Source organism: Eriocheir sinensis, chromosome 44 (genome assembly GCF_024679095.1).
Source record: "Eriocheir sinensis breed Jianghai 21 chromosome 44, ASM2467909v1, whole genome shotgun sequence".
Lineage (NCBI taxonomy): Eukaryota > Metazoa > Arthropoda > Malacostraca > Decapoda > Varunidae > Eriocheir > Eriocheir sinensis.
The window spans coordinates 869,800-892,757 of record NC_066552.1 but is presented as its reverse complement, the minus strand read 5'-3'; the positions used below and the strand labels follow the sequence as shown (position 1 = coordinate 892,757).

Genomic DNA, 22,958 nt, shown 5'->3' with positions numbered 1-22,958 from the left:
TTCTCTCCGGTACCTCCCACACACCAGTCAGTATCACATGCACGACCTCAGACTCAGACCAGGTAGAGGGCTTCGTCTGTCACCGGGCTGAGGAGGCTTGCCGGTCATCTTGCTATGTCCTTCTCCTCCTCCTGTTCCTCTTTTCTTCAATAAGAGGTCTTGAGTGCTTTAAGCTTTCTTCTTTTGTATCTTTTAATCATTTTTTCTCCCTTCTTTCCCAGTTTTCCACCAACAATGTTTTCATATGGCTCGATCATCACCCCCATTTCACAAGAGGAGATTTCGCGGCCATCTTGCTATGCGCTTCTCCTCCTTTTCATCTTTTCTTCTTCTAGAGAGGTCTTGAGTGCCTTGAGCTTTCTTCTTTTGTATCCTTTAATTATTTCTTTCCCTTCATTTCTAGTTTCCCACCAAGAATGTTTCTATATGATTCATCACCCCCATTTCACATTAGAATTTTTATAGCAAAGTCAAACAAAACTATTAGAATATATATTTTTTGCTCTCTTTAATTGTATTATTTTTTCTGCAGACTGAAGAAAAAAAACGAGTAACTGGCGATATATATGATACCTTCCTGTATGTGTGACGTACACATTCCCACACGTACGCGGTTATGTTTTTATTTTATTTTTTCTATTGCTTTATTGTTCTCTTTGCTCTATAAATTCTGAGTATTATCATTTTTCTCTGCAGATTGACTAAAGTGGAGGAATACTTAACCATAACAGATAAAATATGATAACCTCGTCCTGTTTTACACCATTTCCAAAGACGCAATTAGGCTTTATTTTCCTTTTTTCTCTATAAATTCTAAGTACTATTATTTCTTCCTGCATATTAACCAAAGGGAAGGAATACTTAACCACATATTAGATAAAATATGATAACCGCGTCCTGTTTTTCACCATTTCCAAACATGCAATTAGGTTTCATATTCACTTTTCCTCCATAAATTCTAAGTACTATTATTTCTTCCTGCATATTAACCAAAGGGAAGGTGTAACTAGATAGAAATAGTACTTTGTTATGATAGCAACCAGATGATCGAGGCTTCACGTGGCTGCCAACCGAACCAGCGAGCTGCCATTTTTTCATCCTTTTTCCCCATAACTATCTCCCTGTGGCTTGTGGGACGCTGCTGGTTGGAAGATAAACAGTTAATGGCTTCAGGAAAATATTGAATGATTGTAAACACCTCACAGCACAGCAGGAATGGGGAAAAAGCACCTGTCATCCCGCCTCAGCGCATCCCAAGAGGAGGTGCTTTATCTTTGGTCTCTCGTCACTCTCTGTAGAAGCAAGGCCGGGACAGTCAGGGTACGTTTAATAGACAGTTTCCGCATGGTAATATATATAAGAACCGATAAAACATACTACAGTTACTCTTGACGGCCGTGAAGCATCGTTTAGTTAGGTTCATTGCTTCATTTTGCTTAATTTTTGTCGGGCATAGCGTCCAGGGGGCTTCATTTAGTTAGTCATTGCCTTGGTAAATCTCTAGTCTCACCGATTTTATTTATGTTACTCGGCTATGAACTCGTATTGTTAGAGTATGTTCAATAGCCACAGTTTCTGCATGATAAGATATATGAGCGTCCAAAAACCAGTCTGCAGTTACTATAATTTTATCGGGGCTTCATTTAGTTAAGATTCATTGCTTTTGTCAAACTCCAGTTGCTCCTGTTGCCAGTTTTCGTGTTCACAGTGATTCTGAATGGTCTGGGAGGTTGCATTATATATCTTTAGCACTATAAGCATATATATGAAGCTACTTGCTTTAAAACTTAACAAGGTGGCTGCGGGGATCATGTTTCTCAAAGGCCCCTCTAAGCGAGAAAAATGAGAAAAAATTATCACTTACGCAAACCATTTCATAAAATATAAATGCATTTGTGATCAGTTTATGCATCATCTATTTTTGGGGCGTTTATATCATGGGAGAAATTTGGCCCATCGCTGGTACATGGTAAAGCCACAAATTTGGCCCATCGTTGGTACACGGTAAAGCCACAAATTTGGCCCATCACTGATTCACTGGTACACGGTAAAGCCACAAATTTGGCCCGTCGCTGGTACAAGGTAAAGCCACAAATTTGGCCCGTCGCTGGTACATGTTAAAGCCACAAATTTTTCACATCGCTGGTACAAGGTAAAGCCACATATTTGGCCCATCGCTGCTATATACCGGGTTAACATTACAGAAAAAAAATAAAATACAAACATCAGTTCCAGGTGATACAGAAGGCCTCCGATGAAGTGGCCATCATCCCGCAGCGCCTCAGGAACCAGTGTAAGTCAGCGAAGAAGGATGCTGCCGCCAGACAAAAGATAAGGAAGAAAAAGGAGAAGATGGTAAACCGTCTTCAGGCAGAGCGCACCAAGTGTAACTATAACCTGCGGGCGTGGGCGCTCTCCCCCTACACGGGCACGGATCTTCTCTACCGGGAGGACGTTACATGTAAGACTTCCCTTCCTGTAGTCGAAGAAGCTGTGGGTGAGATAACAGTGATGCAGTTTAATGAGGAAAGGCTGTTTTATGAGTTTGCATCAGTAGTCTGGCCAAAAAACTCTTTACTACTGTCGGGGATATTGGTTTGCATAGAGCCCTTAGGTGGGAAAATAGTGCAGGTTATATGAAGCAAATTTATGTTATGAGTTTGCATCAGACATCTGTCTAAAAATCTCCAAAAATTACTACCACTTGGAGTACTAGTTTGCATATACTGTAGCTCTTTCCTGTAGATGGTAATACTTTAGGTGTGAAAACAGTATATATGTCAAAGGAGGCAAATGAGTTTCAAGAGTTTGCATCAGTAGTCTGGCCCGAAAAACTCTAAAATTTACTACTGTTGGGGAAAATAGGGCAGGTTATATGAAGCAAATCTATGTTATGAGTTTGCATCAGACATCTGCCTAAAAATCTCCAAAAATTACTACCACTTGGAGTACTATAGTTTGCATATACTGTAGTTCTTTCTTTTTGATGATAATACTTTAGGTGTGAAAACAGTATATATGTCAAAGGAGGCAAGTGAGTTTCAAGAGTTTGCATCAATAATCTGGCTAAAAAATACTCTAAAATTTACTACTGTTGGGGATATTGGTTTGCATAGAGTCCTTTCCTGTAGATGATAAAGCCTTAAGTGGGAAAATAGGGCAGGTTATATGAAGCAAATCTATTTTATGACTTTGCATTCCGAGTGTTAGTTTGCATATGCGTATAGTTCCATCGAGTAGATGATAATACTTTAGATGTGAAAACAGTATATATGTCAAAGAAAGCAAGGGAGTTTCAAGAGTTTGCATCAATATTCTGGCTAAAAAATCTCCCAAAATTACTACTACTTGGAGTATTAGTTTGCATGTACGTACTGTAGTTCTTTCCTGTACTTTAGGTGTGAAAACAGTATATATATCAAAGGAGGCAAGTGAGTTTCAAGAGTTTGCATCAATAATCTACCTAAAAATCTCCCAAAATTGCTTCCACTTGGAGTATTATCGTTTGCATATACTGTAGTTCTTTCCAGTAGATTTTAATACTTTAGGTGTGAAAATAGTACGTATATATGTCAAAGGAGGCAAGTGAGTTTCAAGAGTTTGCATCAATAATCTGGCTAAAAAATCTCCCAAAATTACTTCCACTTGGAGTATTATAGTTTGCATATACTGTAGTTCTTTCCTGTAGATTATAATACTTTAGGTGTGAAAATAGTATGTATGTCAAAGGAGGCAAGTAAGTTTCAAGAGTTTGCATCAATAATCTGGCTTAAAAATCACCCAAAATTACTACCACTTGGAGTATTATAGTTTGCATATACTGTAGTTCTTTCCAGTAGATTTTAATACTTTAGGTGTGAAAATAGTATGTATATATGTCAAAGGAGGCAAGTGAGTTCCAAGAGTTTGCATCAATAATCTGGCTTAAAAATCTCCCAAAATTACTACCACTTGGAGTATTATAGTTCGCATATACTGTAGTTCTTTCCTATTGATTATAATACTTTAGGTGTGAAAATAGTATGTATGTCAAAGGAGGCAAGTGAGTTTCAAGAGTTTGCATCAATAATCTTGCTTAAAAATTCTATTATTAAATATTCACTTGTATATACCGTAATCTTTCCATTGAGATGAGGCTTTATACTCACTCTCATGCCAGTGCTAGGAGATGTAGCTCAGGTTAACAGACTAGTGTAATAAGGAAGGGTTAGAAATCTAGATAATATTTTACTACTGGGAATATTCACTTGTATATAATCTTTCCATTGAGATGATGCTTTATACTCTCTCTCCATGTCACTGTTAGGAGATGTAGCTCAGGTTAACAGACTAGTGCAATAAGGAAGGGTTAGAAATCTAGATAATATTTTACTACTGGGAATATTCACTTGTATATAATCTTTCCATTGAGATGATGCATTATACTCACTCTCCATGTCACTGTTAGGAGATGTAGCTCAGGTTAACAGACTATAGTGTAATAAGGAAGGGTTAGAAATCTAGATAGGTAATATTTTACTACTGGGAATATTCACTTGTATATAATCTTTCCATTGAGATGATGCTTTATACTCACTCTCCATGTCACTGTTAGGAGATGTAGCTCAGGTTAACAGACTATAGTGTAATAAGGAAGGGTGAGAAATCTAGATAGGTAATATTTTACTACTGGGAATATTCACTTGTATATAATCTTTCCATTGAGATGATGCTTTATACTCACTCTCATGCCAGTGCTAGGAGATGTAGCTCAGGTTAACAGACTATAATGTATTAAGGAAGGGTAGGAAATCTAGATATTTTACTCAGGACACCTCTCCTCTCGAAATTGAGTTCTCTTTCAGCCACTCCTCTCCAATCTTTTTAGGGGCAATAAGTAGTGGGCTTTTTTTGATGATGAATGAATGATGATGACCTCTCCTCCCGAAATTGACTTCTCTTTCACCCACTCCTCTCCAATCTTTTTAGGGGCAGTAAGTAGTGGGCTTTTTTTTTCATTATTGTTTTTATTTTAAGCTCTTGATCTGTCTCCTTTGCTGTAAACACCTGCCCCCCCCCCCCCCCTGCAATGATACAGTCTATATTATATGGGTGTATGTATATATGAGTATTTACCTAGTTGAACATACAGGTTATTTATGGAATATATGTATGGTTGTTACTTTCAGACTGCAACCAGTGCCAGAAACACTTCTTTGGCATCTGTTCTCTTCACTACAAACTCGTCATCAACAGAGAGGTAAGTGGTAACATTTATTCAACAGAGGTGACATTTATTCAACAGTGACATAACATTTATTCAACAGAGAGGTAACATTTATTCAACAGAGGTGACATTTATTCAACAGAGACATAACATTTATTCAACAGAGAGGTAACATTTATTCAACAGAGGTGACATTTATTCAACAGAGAGATAACATTTATTCAACAGAGGTGACATTTATTCAACAGAGGTGACATTTATTCAACAGAGAGATAACATTTATTCAACAGAGAGGTGACATTTATTCAACAGAGGTGACATTTATTCAACAGAGAGGTGACATTTATTCAACAGAGAGGTGACATTTATTCAACAGAGAGATAACATTTATTCAACAGAGAGATAACATTTATTCAACAGAGAGGTGACATTTATTCAACAGAGAGATAACATTTATTCAACAGAGAGGTGACATTTATTCAACAGAGGTGACATTTATTCAACAGAGAGATAACATTTATTCAACAGAGAGGTAACATTTATTCAACAGAGGTGACATTTATTCAACAGAGAGATAACGTTTATTCAACAGAGAGGTGACATTTATTCAACAGAGAGGCAACATTTATTCAAGAGAGGTAACATTGATTCAACAGAGAGGTGACATTTATTCAACAGAGAGGCAACATTTATTCAACAGAGAGGTAACATTTATTCAACAGAGAGGTGACATTTATTCAACAGAGAGGTGACATTTATTCAACAGAGAGGTAACATTTATTCAACAGAGAGATAACATTTATTCAACAGAGGTAACATTTATTCAACAGAGAGGTAACATTTATTCAACAGAGAGATGATATTTATTCAACAGAGGTGACATTTATTCAACAGAGAGGTAACATTTATTCAACAGATAACATTTATTCAACAGAGGTAACATTTATTCAACAGAGAGGTAACATTTATTCAACAGAGAGATAACATTTATTCAACAGAGAGATAACATTTATTCAACAGAGGTAACATTTATTCAACAGAGAGATAACATTTATTCAACAGAGAGATAACATTTATTCAACAGAGAGCTAGGTGACATTTGTTCAACAGAGAGGCAACATTTATTCAACAGAGAGGTAACATTTATTCAACAGAGAGGTGACATTTATTCAACAGAGAGATAACATTTATTCAACAGAGCAATGACATTTATTCAACAGAGAGGTGACATTTATTCAACAGAGAGTTAACATTTATTCAACAGAGAGGTGACATTTATTCAACAGAGGCAACATTTATTCAACAGAGAGTTAACATTTATTCAACAGAGAGGTGACATTTATTCAACAGAGGTAACATTTATTCAACAGAGAGGTAACATTTATTCAACAGAGAGGTAACATTTATTCAACAGAGAGGCAACATTTATTCAACAGAGAGATGACATTTATTCAACAGAGAGGTAACATTTATTCAACAGAGAGGTAACATTTATTCAACAGAGAGGCAACATTTATTCAACAGAGAGATGACATTTATTCAACAGAGAGGTAACATTTATTCAACAGAGAGGTAACATTTATTCAACAGAGGCAACATTTATTCAACAGAGAGGTGACATTTATTCAACAGAGAGGTGACATTTATTCAACAGAGAGGTGACATTTATTCAACAGAGAGGTAACATTTATTCAACAGAGAGGTGACATTTATTCAACAGAGAGGCAACATTTATTCAACAGAGAGGTAACATTTATTCAACAGAGAGGTGACATTTATTCAACAGAGAGGTAACATTTATTCAACAGAGAGGTGACATTTATTCAACAGAGAGATAACATTTATTCAACAGAGCAATGACATTTATTCAACAGAGAGGTGACATTTATTCAACAGAGAGTTAACATTTATTCAACAGAGAGGTGACATTTATTCAACAGAGGCAACATTTATTCAACAGAGAGGTAACATTTATTCAACAGAGAGGTAACATTTATTCAACAGAGAGGTAACATTTATTCAACAGAGAGGTAACATTTATTCAACAGAGAGGTAACATTTATTCAACAGAGAGGCAACATTTATTCAACAGAGAGATGACATTTATTCAACAGAGAGGTAACATTTATTCAACAGAGAGGTAACATTTATTCAACAGAGAGGCAACATTTATTCAACAGAGAGATGACATTTATTCAACAGAGAGGTAACATTTATTCAACAGAGAGGTAACATTTATTCAACAGAGTCAACAGTTATTCAACAGAGAGGTGACATTTATTCAAAAGAGAGTTGACATTTATTCAACAGAGGTAACATTTATTCAACAGAGAGGCAACATTTATTCAACAGAGAGGTGACATTTATTCAACAGAGAGGCAACATTTATTCAACAGAGAGGTAACATTTATTCAACAGAGAGGTGACATTTATTCAACAGAGAGGTAACATTTATTCAACAGAGAGGTAACATTTATTCAACAGAGAGGTAACATTTATTCAACAGAGAGGTAACATTTATTCAACAGAGAGGTAACGTTTATTCAACAGAGAGGTAACATTTATTCAACAGAGAGGTGACATTTATTCAACAGAGAGGCAACATTTATTCAACAGAGAGGTAACATTTATTCAACAGAGAGGCAACATTTATTCAACAGAGAGGTAACATTTATTCAACAGAGAGGTAACATTTATTCAACAGAGAGGTAACATTTATTCAACAGAGAGGTGACATTTATTCAACAGAGAGGTAACATTTATTCAACAGAGAGGTAACATTTATTCAACAGAGAGGTAACATTTATTCAACAGAGAGGTGACATTTATTCAACAGAGGTAACATTTATTCAACAGAGAGGTAACATTTATTCAACAGAGAGGTAACATTTATTCAACAGAGAGGTAACATTCATTCAACAGAGAGGTGACATTTACTCAACAGAGAGGCAACATTTATTCAACAGAGAGGTAACATTTATTCAACAGAGAGGTAACATTTATTCAACAGAGAGGTAACATTTATTCAACAGAGGTAACATTTATTCAACAGAGAGATAACATTTATTCAACAGAGAGGTAACATTTATTCAACAGAGAAGTGACATTTATTCAACAGAGGTAACATTTATTCAACAGAGAGGTAACATTTATTCAACAGAGAGGTAACATTTATTCAACAGAGAGGTAACATTCATTCAACAGAGAGGTGACATTTACTCAACAGAGAGGTGACATTTATTCAACAGAGAGATAACATTTATTCAACAGAGAGATGACATTTATTCAACAGAGAGGTGACATTTATTCAACAGAGAGTTAACATTTATTCAACAGAGAGGTGACATTTATTCAACAGAGGCAACATTTATTCAACAGAGAGGTAACATTTATTCAACAGAGAGGTAACATTTATTCAACAGAGAGGTAACATTTATTCAACAGAGGCAACATTTATTCAACAGAGAGGTGACATTTATTCAACAGAGAGGCAACATTTATTCAACAGAGAGATGACATTTATTGAACAGAGAGGCAACATTTATTCAACAGAGAGGCAACATTTATTCAACAGAGAGGCAACATTTATTCAACAGAGAGGTGACATTTATTTAACAGAGAGGTAACATTTATTCAACAGAGAGGTAACATTTATTCAACAGAGAGGCAACATTTATTCAACAGAGAGGTGACATTTATTCAACAGAGAGGCAACATTTATTCAACAGAGAGGTAACATTTATTCAACAGAGAGGTGACATTTATTCAACAGAGAGGCAACATTTATTCAACAGAGAGGTGACATTTATTCAACAGAGAGGCAACATTTAATCAACAGAGAGGTAACATTTATTCAACAGAGAGGCAACATTTATTCAACAGAGAGGTGACATTTATTCAACAGAGAGGCAACATTTATTCAACAGAGAGGTAACATTTATTCAACAGAGAGGCAACATTTATTCAACAGAGAGGTAACATTTATTCAACAGAGAGGCAACATTTATTCAACAGAGAGGTAACATTTATTCAACAGAGAGGTGACATTTATTCCATCTCTGAGTGGCTTTCGTTCACTGACCTTTAGACGAATGCAGAATGAAACCAGTATCCAAATTTGATATAATTCCATTTATAAGTAAGCTGAAATGTACGAAAACTGTATTGCTGTATTCATTCCATATTGCATTGTGAGCTATATTTGTTGTTTCCCATTAATAAGTAAGCTGGAATGTACAAAAGCTGTATTCTAATTGTCTATTTTGGGTTATATTTGTTGTTTCCCATATATAAATAAGCTGGAATTTACTTAAACCGTCTCCTTAATATATCCATTCCATTGTATTTCGGGTTGTATTTCATGCCTCTTAATTTGTGTCCCTATTTACAAGGTTGTGCGTGACGGCAGCGTGGAGGAGCGAGCCCGACTGACCGCCCCCTGGCCCCTCTATGTCGCCAAGTCCAAGATACCAGGGGCGGGGGAAGGGGTGTGGACCTCTGCCAAGCTGCCCAGGGGTCTCGTGTTCGGGCCTTACGAGGGGAAGATTCTCAAAGTCAACCAAAATTCCAAGGTAGCGGACTCTGGTTATGCCTGGCACGTAAGTCTTGATGTGGTTAAGTCATGGCTTCTTATTCATTTTTTTCAGTATTTAAGTGGTTTGTGGAAGGGTATGTGATCCATTCCTGAACCTGTCTCCTTACTGTCACTTCTTTGCTTAATTTTTTGTTTCATTCTTCAAAGCATGATTTTTTAACTTGCTGCTTGTATGGGAAATGAGTTCTTATGCATGAGATTTACTTCCATTAATTTATATCTCATTCTCTGCCTCATTTCTATACTATCTTGCATGCTCATAAATTGGAGAGCTTCAAAATATGTGTTATGATTTTTCTGAGACTTCTTTGCTTTTTTGTAGCTGCAGTTGAATTCCCATAAGAAGAGGAGAGTGTACGTGGACAGCGTTGACAAGTCCATAAGCAACTGGCTGCGCTACGTTAACTGTGCTCGGAACACTGCAGAGATGAACCTTGAGGCCTTCCAGTACGAGAGGGAAGTGTACTACAGCACTCTGAGGGAGATTGACGGGTAATGAGGTTGAAATCATATCGTTCTTTTTTCTTTCTTTTTTTTTTTTACAACAAAGGAGACAGCTCAAGGGCACAAAAAAAGGAAACAATAATTAAAAAAGAACCCACTACTCGCTGCTCCTAATAAGAATCCAAAGAGGTGGCTGAATGAGGGGTCAATTTCGGGAGGAGAGGTGGACGTCCTGATACCCTCCTCCCATGGCTCCATACCTTTTATTATTTATGTAACAGCATAGAAGACGGCCGCTCTTTACTCTTATCTTTTTCTGGGAGCAGCGTTTAGTGGGTTTTTTCTTTACACTTTTTTTGTTGCCCTTGAACTGCTTCCTTTCCTGTAAAAAAAAAGGGGGGGGGGGCGAGGGGAAAACAGAAATTAACCTGGTAGCAGCGACGGGCCAAATTTGTGTCTTACCGTGTAGCAGCGAGGGGCCAAATTTGTGTCTTTACCGTGTAGCAGCGAGGGGCCAAATTTGTGTCTTTACCGTGTAGCAGCGAGGGGCCAAATTTGTGTCTTTACCGTGTAGCAGCGAGGGGCCAAATTTGTGTCTTTACCGTGTAGCAGCGAGGGGCCAAATTTGTGTCTTACCGTGTAGCAGCGAGGGGCCAAATCTGTGTCTTTACCGTGTAGCAGCGAGGGGCCAAATTTGTGTCTTTACCATGTAGCAGCGAGGGGCCAAATTTGTGTCTTACCGTGTAGCAGCGAGGGGCCAAATTTGTGTCTTACCGTGTAGCAGCGAGGGGCCAAATTTGTGTCTTACCGTGTAGCAGCGACGGGCCAAATTTGTGTCTTTACCATGTAGCAGCGAGGGGCCAAATTTGTGTCTTTACTGTGTACCAGCAATGGGCCAAATTTGTGTCTTTACTGTGTACCAGTGACGGGCCAAATTTGTGTCTTTACTGTGTACCAGCGACGGGCCAAATTTGTGTCTTTACTGTGTACCAGCGAGGGGCCAAATTTGTGTCTTTACTGTGTACCAGCGACGGGCCAAATTTGTGTCTTTACTGTGTACCAGCGACGGGCCAAATTTGTGCCATGATATAAACCTTCCAAAATAGATGATGCATGAACTGATCACAAATGCTTTGATATATATTATGAAATGGTTTGTGTGAGTTTTTGCTCATTTTTCTTGCTTAGACCAAGGCCTTTAAGAAACATGATCCCTGCTGCTACTGGGTTAAGAGTATCCCCGTAACATGCTTCTCCTCAAAATGGAGCCACGGATCCTGAAAACAATGTCTGGAATATACATTTCTCCTTCATATGGGCAGACTGAGTGGATAGCCATTTTTTTCTTTAGTTTTTTATTGGATTTTTTTATGCTCTGGGTTTCATGCTTGGGAGAAGATGGCGCCACTATAAACACTTGCCTGCGCCATGACGGGCTGGGACCGAACACCATCCAGGCCCCTCAAGCAAGCCTACTGGCGCTATTGGCGTAGACGTAAAAAAAAAAAAAATAAATAAAATAAAAAATAAAAAATGCTTGCTATGGAACTAGAGGTAACATATTTATTTATTAGCATTGTAGTGTTACTTGGTGCAGAAATGAGTCCAAAAGTTTTATTTCCAGCAATTCCGAGCTGCTTGTGTGGTACGGGGATGAGTACGGCCGAGAACTGGGGATACTGACCCTCTCCAGCACCATGATCTCCTCACCTCACGCCCAAGGTAATCACTGTTTTACACATCAGGGAGAGAGAGAGAGAGAGAGGACAGGAGGTGTGTGTGCATGTGTGTGTGTGTGTGTGTGTGTGTGTGTGTGTGCGTTTGCTGGCTGGTGTGTGTACATGGCCAAACAGACAGTCAGACAGAGCAGGGACCCTTTTTCGTGATGAGGGATAGCTGTCTGTCTGTCTGTCTGGAATATGACACACCAGTACTTCTTCTTCTTCTTCTTCTTCTTCTTCTTCTTCTTCGTCTTCTTCTGTTAGCACTTGTGGCAGGAGAAAACGAGTCATGAGAACTTATATAAATAGTAGAAACTGACTTTAAATATCAAGAAATCAATGTGTGTCATCTTGTGAATCTTCTAGGTGGACTTTCCTCACTGACAGAACTCCCATCATGTCCCGAGGAGCCAACGGAGTCGTTCCACCCCAAGACTGACGAACGAACTGGTGCAAAGGTTAGCACTCGGACCAGCGTGCAGTCTGATGGGGGGAGACTATCCAGCAAGGCCAATGTGCAGCTCAGCAAGCCACAGTCATCCCTTCAGCACCTGTTCCTCCCCGCCAGGCTGGAACCCGAGAAGGACCACAACGTCAGGGTAATGTGGAAGGCTATTTTGTCGGTATTACAAGTCACTTTCGCTTCTCACATCAGCTATTTCTAAAGGTCAAAGAGGGGGTCAGTCGGGTTCTAATGAGTGTTTCTTTAGTTTCATGGTACAGAAGAAGGCTCAGACTACCACCAGTGTCATAAAACTACTTCTTGAACTGCCCACAACTCCTACGAAAGCCTTGTCAAATATGTGTTCTTGGGTGACGAAATGTCTTATTATACGACCCTTTGTGTTTCCTCGGCCATAGCGCCATGCATTGTTACAGCACGTGGTCCATCGCCATCTGAAATTGACCTATCTTTTGGCCACTCTACTTGCTTATAGTGGAGCAGTGGTGGAAGATTTTCATTGTTTTTATTTATTTTTGCCCCGTGAGCTGCGATCCCCTACCGTAAAAACAAAAATAAATGATGTTTCTTTGCTCCTGTTGCTTATAAAATGTCTTGTTTTGTTTGTGACTTTGTGTTATGCAATACTGGAGCAGTGGTAGTAGACCTTCATTGTTTAGTTATATTTGCCCCGTGTGTTGCTTCCTTTACCGTAAAAACAAAAATAAATGATGTTTCTTTGCTCCTGTTGCTTATAAAATGTCTTGTTTTGTTTGTGACTTTGTGTTATGCAATATTGTGGTAGTAGACTTTCATTGTTTTTATTTATTTTTGCCTCCTGAGCTGCATATAGATGAAAGAGGATGAATGTATAGGGAGAGAGGAAGGGAAGGAAGGGAGGGAGGGAAGGAAGGAAAGAAGAAGGGGATAAAGAGGGAGGGAAAAAAGAGCGACATAAGAAGGGGAGGCGAGACAGAGAATTCCTGTACAGTAAAAACAAAAATAGATAATGTTCCTTTGCTTCTGTTGCTTATAAAATGTCTTGTCAGTAGTCTTGTTATGTTCGTGACTGCTTGTGTTATGCAATGTAATCCCTCTTGGTCACTTGTTTGCAGGTGGTGTATGTAAGCCCTGGAAACAATAAAAGGCTGATTAAGGAGAAGAGCTCTGAAGTTAGTGTGGATAAAACTCCTTACCTTCCCAGTGTTAGGTTCAACCAGAAATTTAACTGCAAGTATAATCATGCATGTAAGTCACGCAGCTGAGTAAGGTGGTGCACAGGACTTGGGTAGGAGTTGTTGCAGGTATTCACGTAATATAAGTTAGGGAAACATTAACCCGATAGCAGTGGGGATCATGTTTCTTAATGGTCCCTTTTAGCGAGAAAAATCAGTAAAAATCATCACTCACACAAACCGTTTCATATTATATCAAAGCATTTGTGATCAGATTATGCATCATCTATTTTGGGGGGGTTATATCATGGCACAAATTTGGCCCGTCGCTGCTACACGGTAAAGCCACAAATTTGGCCTGTTGCTGCTACATGGTAAAGCCACAAATTTGGCCTGTTGCTGCTACATGGTAAAGCCACAAATTTGGCCTGTTGCTGCTACATGGTAAAGCCACAAATTTGGCTCGTCGCTGCTACCAGGTTAAAAATCCTTGTGTTAAATAAAAGCATACTGAGTTTAGCTAATAACTGCCTGTCAGAAAATATCATCAATTTGCCATGGACAGGTTGAGTATTACTGATGATGTCAACATAGTGTATTTCATATGTATAGATGTGTACGCTAAATAGTCCATACAACTAATATTTTAAGTTTGGAATTAAAGATTTTTCTCCCACAGACTGTGTGAACTGCAAGAAGACCTACGCCGGCCTCTGCCCCAAGCACCCCATGACACTGATCCTCGATAACCCTGTAAGTTTATTATTTAGTATTTAATTATGCGAGAGGGTTGATGGATTAAAGCTTATTAGAATGAAATTATCAACCAAAATTGACCTCTTTTGGCCACTCTTTACTTTTGTCTATGGGAGCTGTGAGTAGCGGGCTTTTTTTTTTCTCTGCACTCTTTTTGTTTCCCTTGAGTCTCCTTTGCTGAAAAAACAACAACAACAGGGATTCACTTTATACCCAGGTTGTCCGTGACGGGAGTGTTGAGAACCGTGCCCAGCTGACCGCCCCCTGGCCCCTGTACATTGCCAAGTCCAAGATCGAGGAGGCCGGGGAGGGGGTGTGGACCGGCGCCACCTTGCCCCGGGGCCTGGTGTTTGGGCCGTGTGAAGGCCGCGTCATGAGGAAGACTGGGAGGATGTCAGGCTACAGCTGGGAGGTGAGGTGCCCGTACAGCCTATCATATCCTTAACCCGTCCGCTGCGATTGGCACGGATTTGGCCTTCACTGGTAGCCTGGTAACATACACTCCCAGATCTTTCTCTGCCTCTGTGGTGGATAGTGGAGTGTTTCCCATGTGGTATTGGTGTGCTGGATATCCCTTCACTGGTAGCCTGGTAACATACACTCCCAGATCTTTCTCTGCATCTGTGGTGGATAGTGGAGTGTTTCCCATGTGGCATTGGTACGCTGGATATCCCTTCACTGGTAGCCTGGTAACATACACTCCCAGGTCTTTCTCTGGCTCTGTGGTGGATAGTGGAGTGTTTCCCATGTGGCATTGGTATGCTGGATATCCCTTCACTGGTAGCCTGGTAACATACACTCCCAGGTCTTTCTCTGCCTCTGTGGTGGATAGTGGAGTGTTTCCCATGTGGTATTGGTGTGCTGGATATCCCTTCACTGGTAGCCTGGTAACATATACTCCCAGGTCTTTCTCTGCCTCTGTGATGGATAGTGGAGTGTTTCCCATGTGGTATTAGTATGCTGGATATCCCTTCACTGGCAGCCTGATAACATATACTCCCAGGTCTTTCTCTGGCTCTGTGGTGGATAGTGGAGTGTTTCCCATGTGGTATTGGTGTGCAGGATATCCCCTCCCAAGGTGCAGGACTTTACATTTTTCTTCATTGAATTGTAGCAGCCACTTTTTGCTCCATTCCTGTAGCTTGGTGATGTCTTCTTGTAGGAAATCCACAGTCAAGGGGTTAACACTGTATCATCTGTCTGCCACCAATATCTGCTTTCTCTCACTCTCTCTGATTTGGGTTAAGTCCATGGGCAGCCAGACATGGAAATAGATGCCCAATGATGAACACCGTACTATCTGCTTGCCCCCAATGACTACTCTCTCTCATACTCTCTGGTTTGCCTCAGGTCCGTGGGCATCCAGACATGGAAATAGATCCCCAATGATGAACACTGTATTATCTACCTGCCGAAATTGACTGCTCTCTATCGCACTCTCTGGTTTGCCTCAGGTCCGTGGGCAGCCAGAGATAGAAATAGATCCCCAATGATGAACACTGTATTATCTACCTGCCGAAATTGACTGCTCTCTATCACACTCTCTGGTTTGCCTCAGGTCCGTGGGCGTCCAGACATAGAAATAGACGCTGAAGAAACCTCCTCCAGCAACTGGGTTCGCTACATCAACTGCGCCAGGAACTACGTGGAGAGGAACCTGATCGCCATGCAGATCCAAAACGAGATATTCTACGTCACCAACATGGATATTGAGAGGTTGGTGTTGGGTGTTATTCCATACATTTGACGATTATTTTTTCGGCTGTGTAAGAAATGATGAGTATTGAGAATTATTATGTGTAGGAATCATTTTTATCAGTATTTAGTCACCTGCATGGAAGAAAAATAATGAGTTCTGAAAATTATAATGCGTAGTGATCATTTTTATCAGTATTTATTAACCTGCTTGGAAGGAAATGATGAGTATTGTAAATTATATGTAGTGATCATTTTTATAATTATTTTTTCACCTGCATGGAAGAAAATGATGAGTTCTGAAAATTATAATGTATAGTAATCATTTTTATCAGTATTTTTTCACCTGCATGGAAGAAAATGATGAGTTCTGAAAATTATAATGTGTAGTAATCATTTTTATCAGTATTTTTTCACCTGCATGGAAGAAAATGATGAGTTCTGAAAATTATAATGTGTAGCATTTATTTTATCAGTATTTTTTCACCTGCATGGAAGAAAAATGATGAGTTCTGAAAATTATAATAAGTAGGAATCATTTTCATCATTACTTTTTCAGCTTTAAGGAAGAAAATGATGACTTTTGTAAATTATATGTAGTGATCATTTTTATAATTATTTTTACACCAGCATGGAAGAAAAATGCCAAGTACTGTAAATTATAACATGTCTATAGTACGTACTAATCATTTTTTTCGCCACCAGGGATACCGAGCTCATGGTGTGGTATGGAGCAGCTTACGGCAACTGGCTGGGCATATCCATGAAGGACTTCTTTAAACCACAGCTGAAGGGTAAGCTATTGGGGCGAGAGATTCTATATTGCAAATGTAGGTTCATGAGAGTATTGGTTTTACGAGGTGTTATCAGATGAATAGTGTGAATTTTGTGGTTCCCATCTCTTAGTGCATGATAAAAGATTGATTATATAATATTTACTTGAAATAGTTTTTCATGATCTCAGTATTAAATATCTTAGTTCAGTTGTGGAGTATAGGATCATGAGAGTATTGGTTTTACGAGGTGTTATCAGATGAATAGTGTGAGTTTTGTAGTTCCCATTTCTTAGTGCATGATAAAAAGTTGATTACATGATGTTTACTTGATACAGTCTTTCATGATCTTGGTGTTAAATATCTTCATTCAATTGTAGAGTGCATAGGTTCATGAGAATATTGGTTTTACGAGGAGGTATCAGATGAAGAGTGTGGAGTTCGTAGTCCCCTTCCTTTCGCTTGAGTATATAATGTTTACTTGATAGTCTCTTATGATCTCAGTATTAAATATCTTCATTCAATTGTGGAGTGTAGATTCATGAGGATATTGGTTTTACAAGATGTTATTAGATGAAGAGTGTGGGGTTCGTAGTTCCCAGGTTTTAGGTTAATTATATAATGTTTACTTGATAGTCTTTCATGATCTCAGTATTAAATATATTCGTTCAATTGTAGAGTGCATAGGTTCATGAGAATATTGGTTTTACGAGGAGTTATCAGATGCATAGTGTGGAGTTCGTAGTTCCCTTCTCTTACCTTGATTATAAAATGCTTACTCAACAGTCTTTCACGATCTCAGTATTAAATATATTCGTTCATTTGTAGAGTGCATAGGTTCATGAGAATATTGGTTTTACGAGGAGTTATCAGATGAATAGTTTGGATTTCGTAGTTCCCTTCTCTTAGCTTGATTATATAATGTTTACCTGACAGTCATTCACGATCTCAGTATTAAATATATCGTTCAATTGTGGTGTAGCTGCAGAACTTAAGAGATGGTGCGGTGAGTGTCAGGTGCTGTTCACTTCACCAGAGTTCCTGACCAGACACCAGGAGCGCTGTAGGCAGAACAAGAGGAGGAGGAAGAGCAAAAAGAGAACACTGGAGGGCTCTGAGTCACTCCCACAAAAGCGCTTCTTGACAGAATGGGAATCGCAAAACCAAGACAAAGAGAACTTCAAACATAAGGACTCAGAGGAAAACCTGTCAGAAGCTGGGAATGTTCTTAGCAAGGATGTAGAGTTAGAATGTAAACAGGGTAGGACTGAAACTGTTGATTCCACTAGTTATTCAGACAAGACCAGAGCTACACGCCTTTCCACAGAACAGTCCCCTAGTGTACATAAGAATCCAAGTCACAAGAATGTTAACCCCCAAAGCAAGTTGCATAAGTCACAGTGTAGCAAAACTCTCACCTCTACCCATGTTCCAGAATGCACTAAGAGCCTTGTGAGAGATAGCTTGCTTGAGTCACCCCTTGAAAATGAGCCTCGTCACAGTCTCTATAAAGTACCATCTGATTGTGTTGGTAATCCTGGATGTCGTGAAGGTAAACGTCAACAAACAAGTGTGTCAGTGGATTGTAGCTTGCCAGACATAGCCACCAATTCAAGCCAAGCCCCGAACACCTCAACGCCTATCCTACAAAACCCACTGCGGCACTACAGGAAGATCTCATGCTTGGAGACTTCCGAAATCAGGCATCAGGTTATGGTGGATTCCGATTCCAACTTTCTGAGCGATTTCGTCAACCATGATCTGCCGTTTATCGACTCTATGGACCTGGACAACTGCACGCTTTCCACTACTTCAAATACAACCACTGATTTTGATGACTCCCGTTTGAGTGAGAGATATTTGCATGATAGGGGAAGAGATCATTGCTCAGGCTACAGCAGCATCAGTTCACTAAGTCTCAGTAGCAGCGGCGATCTCACTCAATCTTGTGGTGTTTCGTACTTGTCACGTGGATTAGCACACTCTTATGATATGGTCCAGGCTAGCACCAGCACTGAGAGGTCAAACAGTGCAGAGGAAACACAGACACCAGAGCACATTCACAGTAAGATGAAGGGAACACAAACACCAGAGCCCATTCACAGTAAGATTAAGGAAACACAGGCACCAGAGCACATTCACAATAAGAAAAATGACATGTCTAGTGTTGTCAGCCGTGTGGGTTTTCCTGGTCCTCACAAAACTTCCCGCTCATCTCAGTCACGTCATTGGGAAAGAAAGTGCTCATGTCCTTATGCCAGAAAGGTTGGCAAGCCCAGATGTGATGTTAGTCAAGTCAGTGGTAAAAATTGTCATCCTATCACAGACGCAGTACCTCGGGGAACCTTGAAGAGGAAAGACTTTAGCAATACGTCCGTGCATCTACACTTGAAGAACAGAAAGGTCATTGACTATAGGTGGCAGTGGACCAGCCATGCCACCGTACAGCAGCATGGGAGGTATCATAGTGGTGGAAGGGGGTGTGCTCAGAGTGGAGGATTGGTGGATGTGGTTCAAACTCTATCCCATTCTCAAAAACCTGTCGTTCCACATTTTAAGGAGTGTGAGCAGAATGGGTTTGTGGATATACCCTCAAGGCTAGGAGACAACGAGACCACTGTGGGTATTAGCATCAATCAATTCTATGGTCAGACTGAAAGTAACCAAGTGAGTGGAAGATTGGTGGATGAGGTTCATATTCCGTTTCATCCTCAAAGGCCTGCCATTCCACATATCAAGCATTGTGAGCAGAGTGGAATCGTGGATGTACCCTCAGAGCTAGGGGAAAATGAGACCACTGTGGGTATTAGCATCAAGCAATTCTGTGGTCATATTGAAAGTAACCAAGTGAGTCATGAAGCTCAGACTCAGAGTGGAGGAATGGTGGATGGGGTTAAGACTCTGCCCCATCCTCAAAATCCTACCATTCCACATATCAAGGAGTGTGAGCAGCGTAGGGCCATGGATATACCCCCAAGAGTAGGAGGAAATGAGACCACTACGGGTATCAGCATCAATCAATTTTATGGCCAGACTGAAACTAACCAAGCGAGTCATGAAACTATGGTACTAATGAATCACAGACGCCCAAGACAAGAGGAGGAGGAGAGCCACCAGCAGGTCAACCCACGGCCCCACCAAACAAAGGATATCATTCATGGGGGGACTTACAAGATCCACGTTAAGGACCCCTCACTGATCACTGGCTTGAGGCACTGTGGGAAGAGAAAGGAAGGCGGTTGTGCTAGACCACGGCCCCTACAGCCTCTGAATAACAAGAACAAACACCTTCACACCCACTTGTGCTCCAGGAATGGGAACGGGACGCTGTATGAGTGCTTTAAGTGCAGGAGGAAATTTGCCAGCAAGTACAACCTTTTGGAGCATCAGCAGCTGTGTGTGTAGTGAGAGGGAGAGCTAGCGAGAGGAAGAAGAAGAGTGAGAGTGAGAGTAAAAGCTTGTAAGAGTAAGAGAGAGAGTAAGAGTGATTGTAAGAGGCTGCCGTGACATCTTGACCCAGTAGTAATGCTCTGGCCTGGTCCACTTTCCTTCATTTAAATATTTATACGACTGGGATATTACCAATGGCACCTAATGAAAAATGAGACAGATTAGGATAAACTGAGAAAAGAATAAGAAGAAAAAGGGACTGAATGGGTATATGGGAGAGGTGGATTGAGACACTGATAGCCGCTGAGAGGATTGAATGGATTAAGTCAGAGGAAAGAAATGCAGTGAAAAGAATGGATATGTAGTTTTTTATAACGTTCAAACTTAAAGAAATATGGTAGTAATATGAATTTGCGTGTATTTACTTTAGTTAACGATATTACTAATGGGACTTGTGGGGCCTAATGGAAAAAGGGGCATAGGTGTGGTTTTTATAATGCTCAAACTTAAAGAAACATGGTAGTAATATGAGCGCATGTATTTACTTTAGTTAACGATATTACTAATGGGACTTGTGAGGCTTAATGGAAAAAGGGGCATAGGTGTGGTTTTTATAATGTTCAAACTTAGGTATGTGGTAGTAATTTAAGTTTTGGTGCTTACTTAAGTTAATTTGTACTCAGGATTTCTTGTTTGTTCCTCACTTAATTAACTTGTACTCATAAGATCTTGTTCATCCCGTATCTAACTTGTAGGACTCATGGTGTGTTCTTTGTCTCTCACCTCCTAACTTGTACTCAGGATTTCTTGTTTGTTCCTCACTTAACTTGTACTCATAATGTCTTGTTCATCCTGTATCTAACTTGTACTCAGGATTTCTTGTTTGTTCCTCACTTAACTTGTACTCATAATGTCTTGTTCATCCTGTATCTAACTTGTACTCAGGATTTCTTCTTTGTTCGTCACTTAACTTGTACTCATAATATCTTGTTCATCCTGTATCTAACTTGTTTTCAGAATTTCTTGTCTCTCACCTCCTAACTTTTTTTTTTTTTTTTTTACAATGAAGGAGACAGCACAAGGGCACAAAAAAAAGGAAACAATAATAAAAAAGCCCGCTACTCGCTGCTCCTAAAAAGAAGCCAAGGAGGTAGCCGAAAGAGGGGTCAATATCGGGAGAGATCTTCTTTGTTTCTCACCTTTCTCACCTAACTTGTACTCTGATATCTTGTTTATTTTTTGTTCCTCACCTAACTTGCCTTCATGATCTCCTATCCCTCATCCCTTACCTAACTTGTTCTTCATAATCTCTCATCCATCCACCACCTCCATAGTCTAGTCAGAGGATCCTAACTGTACACATTTTAATGCTAGACTTTAGTAAGGACGGAAATATGTGTAGAGGGCAAAAATCAAGTTTGAGTAATTGTAAGTATGAGCGAGTTGCCCACCGGAACCATTACCAAATGTCTAGTGTCAAGGAGAGGCCCACAGTCTTACCGGACCCTCCACCTAAAGAAATATAGCTTCCTGCAAAGAAATATAGAGGTTTGGAACAGACTGAGTGAGGATGTAGTATCGGTGAGGAGTGTGCAAAGCTTTAAAGAAAAGTTGGATAAATCCTTGCCTCCCTTTTGCTCTCCCACACAGTCCCAACACCTATTTTACCCTCTCATATGTTAGCTCTAGGTAACATATGAGAGGAAGGGATTGGTGTTGGGACTGTGTGGCAGAGCAGAGGGGAGGAAAGGACCTGCGGAACTGAATGCCCAAACGGACTTTTTAAAATGGTTAGACTTTAGACATCTGGTAACGGTCCCGGCAAGCAACTCGCTCATACTTACAATTACTTAAACCTGATTTTTGCCTTCTACACATATTTCCGTCCTTACTATATTCTGGCATCACAAAATTGTCAATATATAATCCCATCACTGCCTTACTCTGTGTGTGTGTGTGTGTGTGTGTGCGTGCACTCAATATGGTCGGAAACTTATTTTTATATTAAGAATGTTAAGCAGAAATAGATTTTAAACTCTTTGATTATGATGCCTTGGTTTCTAGGCAGTACAAAGTGTTCCTATAGATGTATTTAAGCATGTATAGCTATTTTTCTTTGTGTGTTTTGTGATACCTTTGAGCTGCTTCCTATAATATAAAGCAAAAAAATGTGTTCATGATGTTGGTGGCAAATATATTTTTTCTTGTGTGTGTGTGTGTGTGTGTGTGTGTATGTGACAGGACATGCTATTCTGTATATTCTTTTGCATATCTTGTAAGGACAGTCAAGCTTCCTATAGTGTAAAGAGAAAAATATGTTTATGGTTTTGGTGGCAAATATGTTTCTTCTCTTGTGTGTGTGTGTGTGTGTATGTGTGTGTGTGTGTGTGAGCGTGCGACAGGACATGCTATCCCATATATTCTTTCGCATATCTTGGGAGGACAGTCTAAACCATCATGTGAGTTAATATTGGTCAAAGCGATGTTGGAATGATTTACCCTTCAGCAGGCCCGGCCCCTCACTGCTATAAAAAATTACTTGGATTAGGCTATTCATATTTAAGCAAAAGTAACCTGTCTTAACTTTAAATACTGCTTTGATTGTTAAGTATTCATATATATTGCGTTTACCTTTGATACGATCTCATCTTATGTTCTATCTTGCCAGAGTTTGATGTGTAGTAGAATATTGCCGGAATATTATTGTGTGAGAGGAAAGAACTGTTATTTATTGATTTGTGTAGCTGTGTACGTATGATTTA

General features: G+C 39.6%; 1 protein-coding gene across 7 annotated transcripts; it reads left to right on the top strand.

Moving 5' to 3' along the window:
- Positions 1-819: 819 nt before the first annotated feature.
- LOC126980244 (uncharacterized) lies at positions 820-22,598 on the top strand. Of its 7 annotated transcripts, XR_007732994.1 has the most exons (14): positions 820-1,320; positions 2,230-2,497; positions 5,169-5,239; positions 9,598-9,804; positions 10,123-10,292; positions 11,869-11,966; positions 12,332-12,564; positions 13,523-13,655; positions 14,262-14,335; positions 14,556-14,750; positions 15,897-16,054; positions 16,739-16,827; positions 17,789-20,678; positions 20,799-22,598. XR_007732994.1 is itself a non-coding variant. In XM_050829921.1 (13 exons), exons 1-13 carry the CDS (start codon positions 1,216-1,218, stop codon positions 20,209-20,211), a joined length of 4,218 nt encoding a protein of 1,405 aa, XP_050685878.1. In that variant the 5' UTR covers positions 820-1,215; the 3' UTR covers positions 20,212-22,598. The 7 variants fall into 7 exon arrangements, 6 of the variants coding, with proteins under 6 accessions (XP_050685878.1, XP_050685881.1, XP_050685880.1 ...); XM_050829921.1 differs by having other exon boundaries at positions 2,236-2,497; positions 17,789-22,598; XM_050829924.1 differs by having other exon boundaries at positions 2,230-2,461; positions 17,789-22,598.
- Positions 22,599-22,958: the final 360 nt, after the last annotated feature.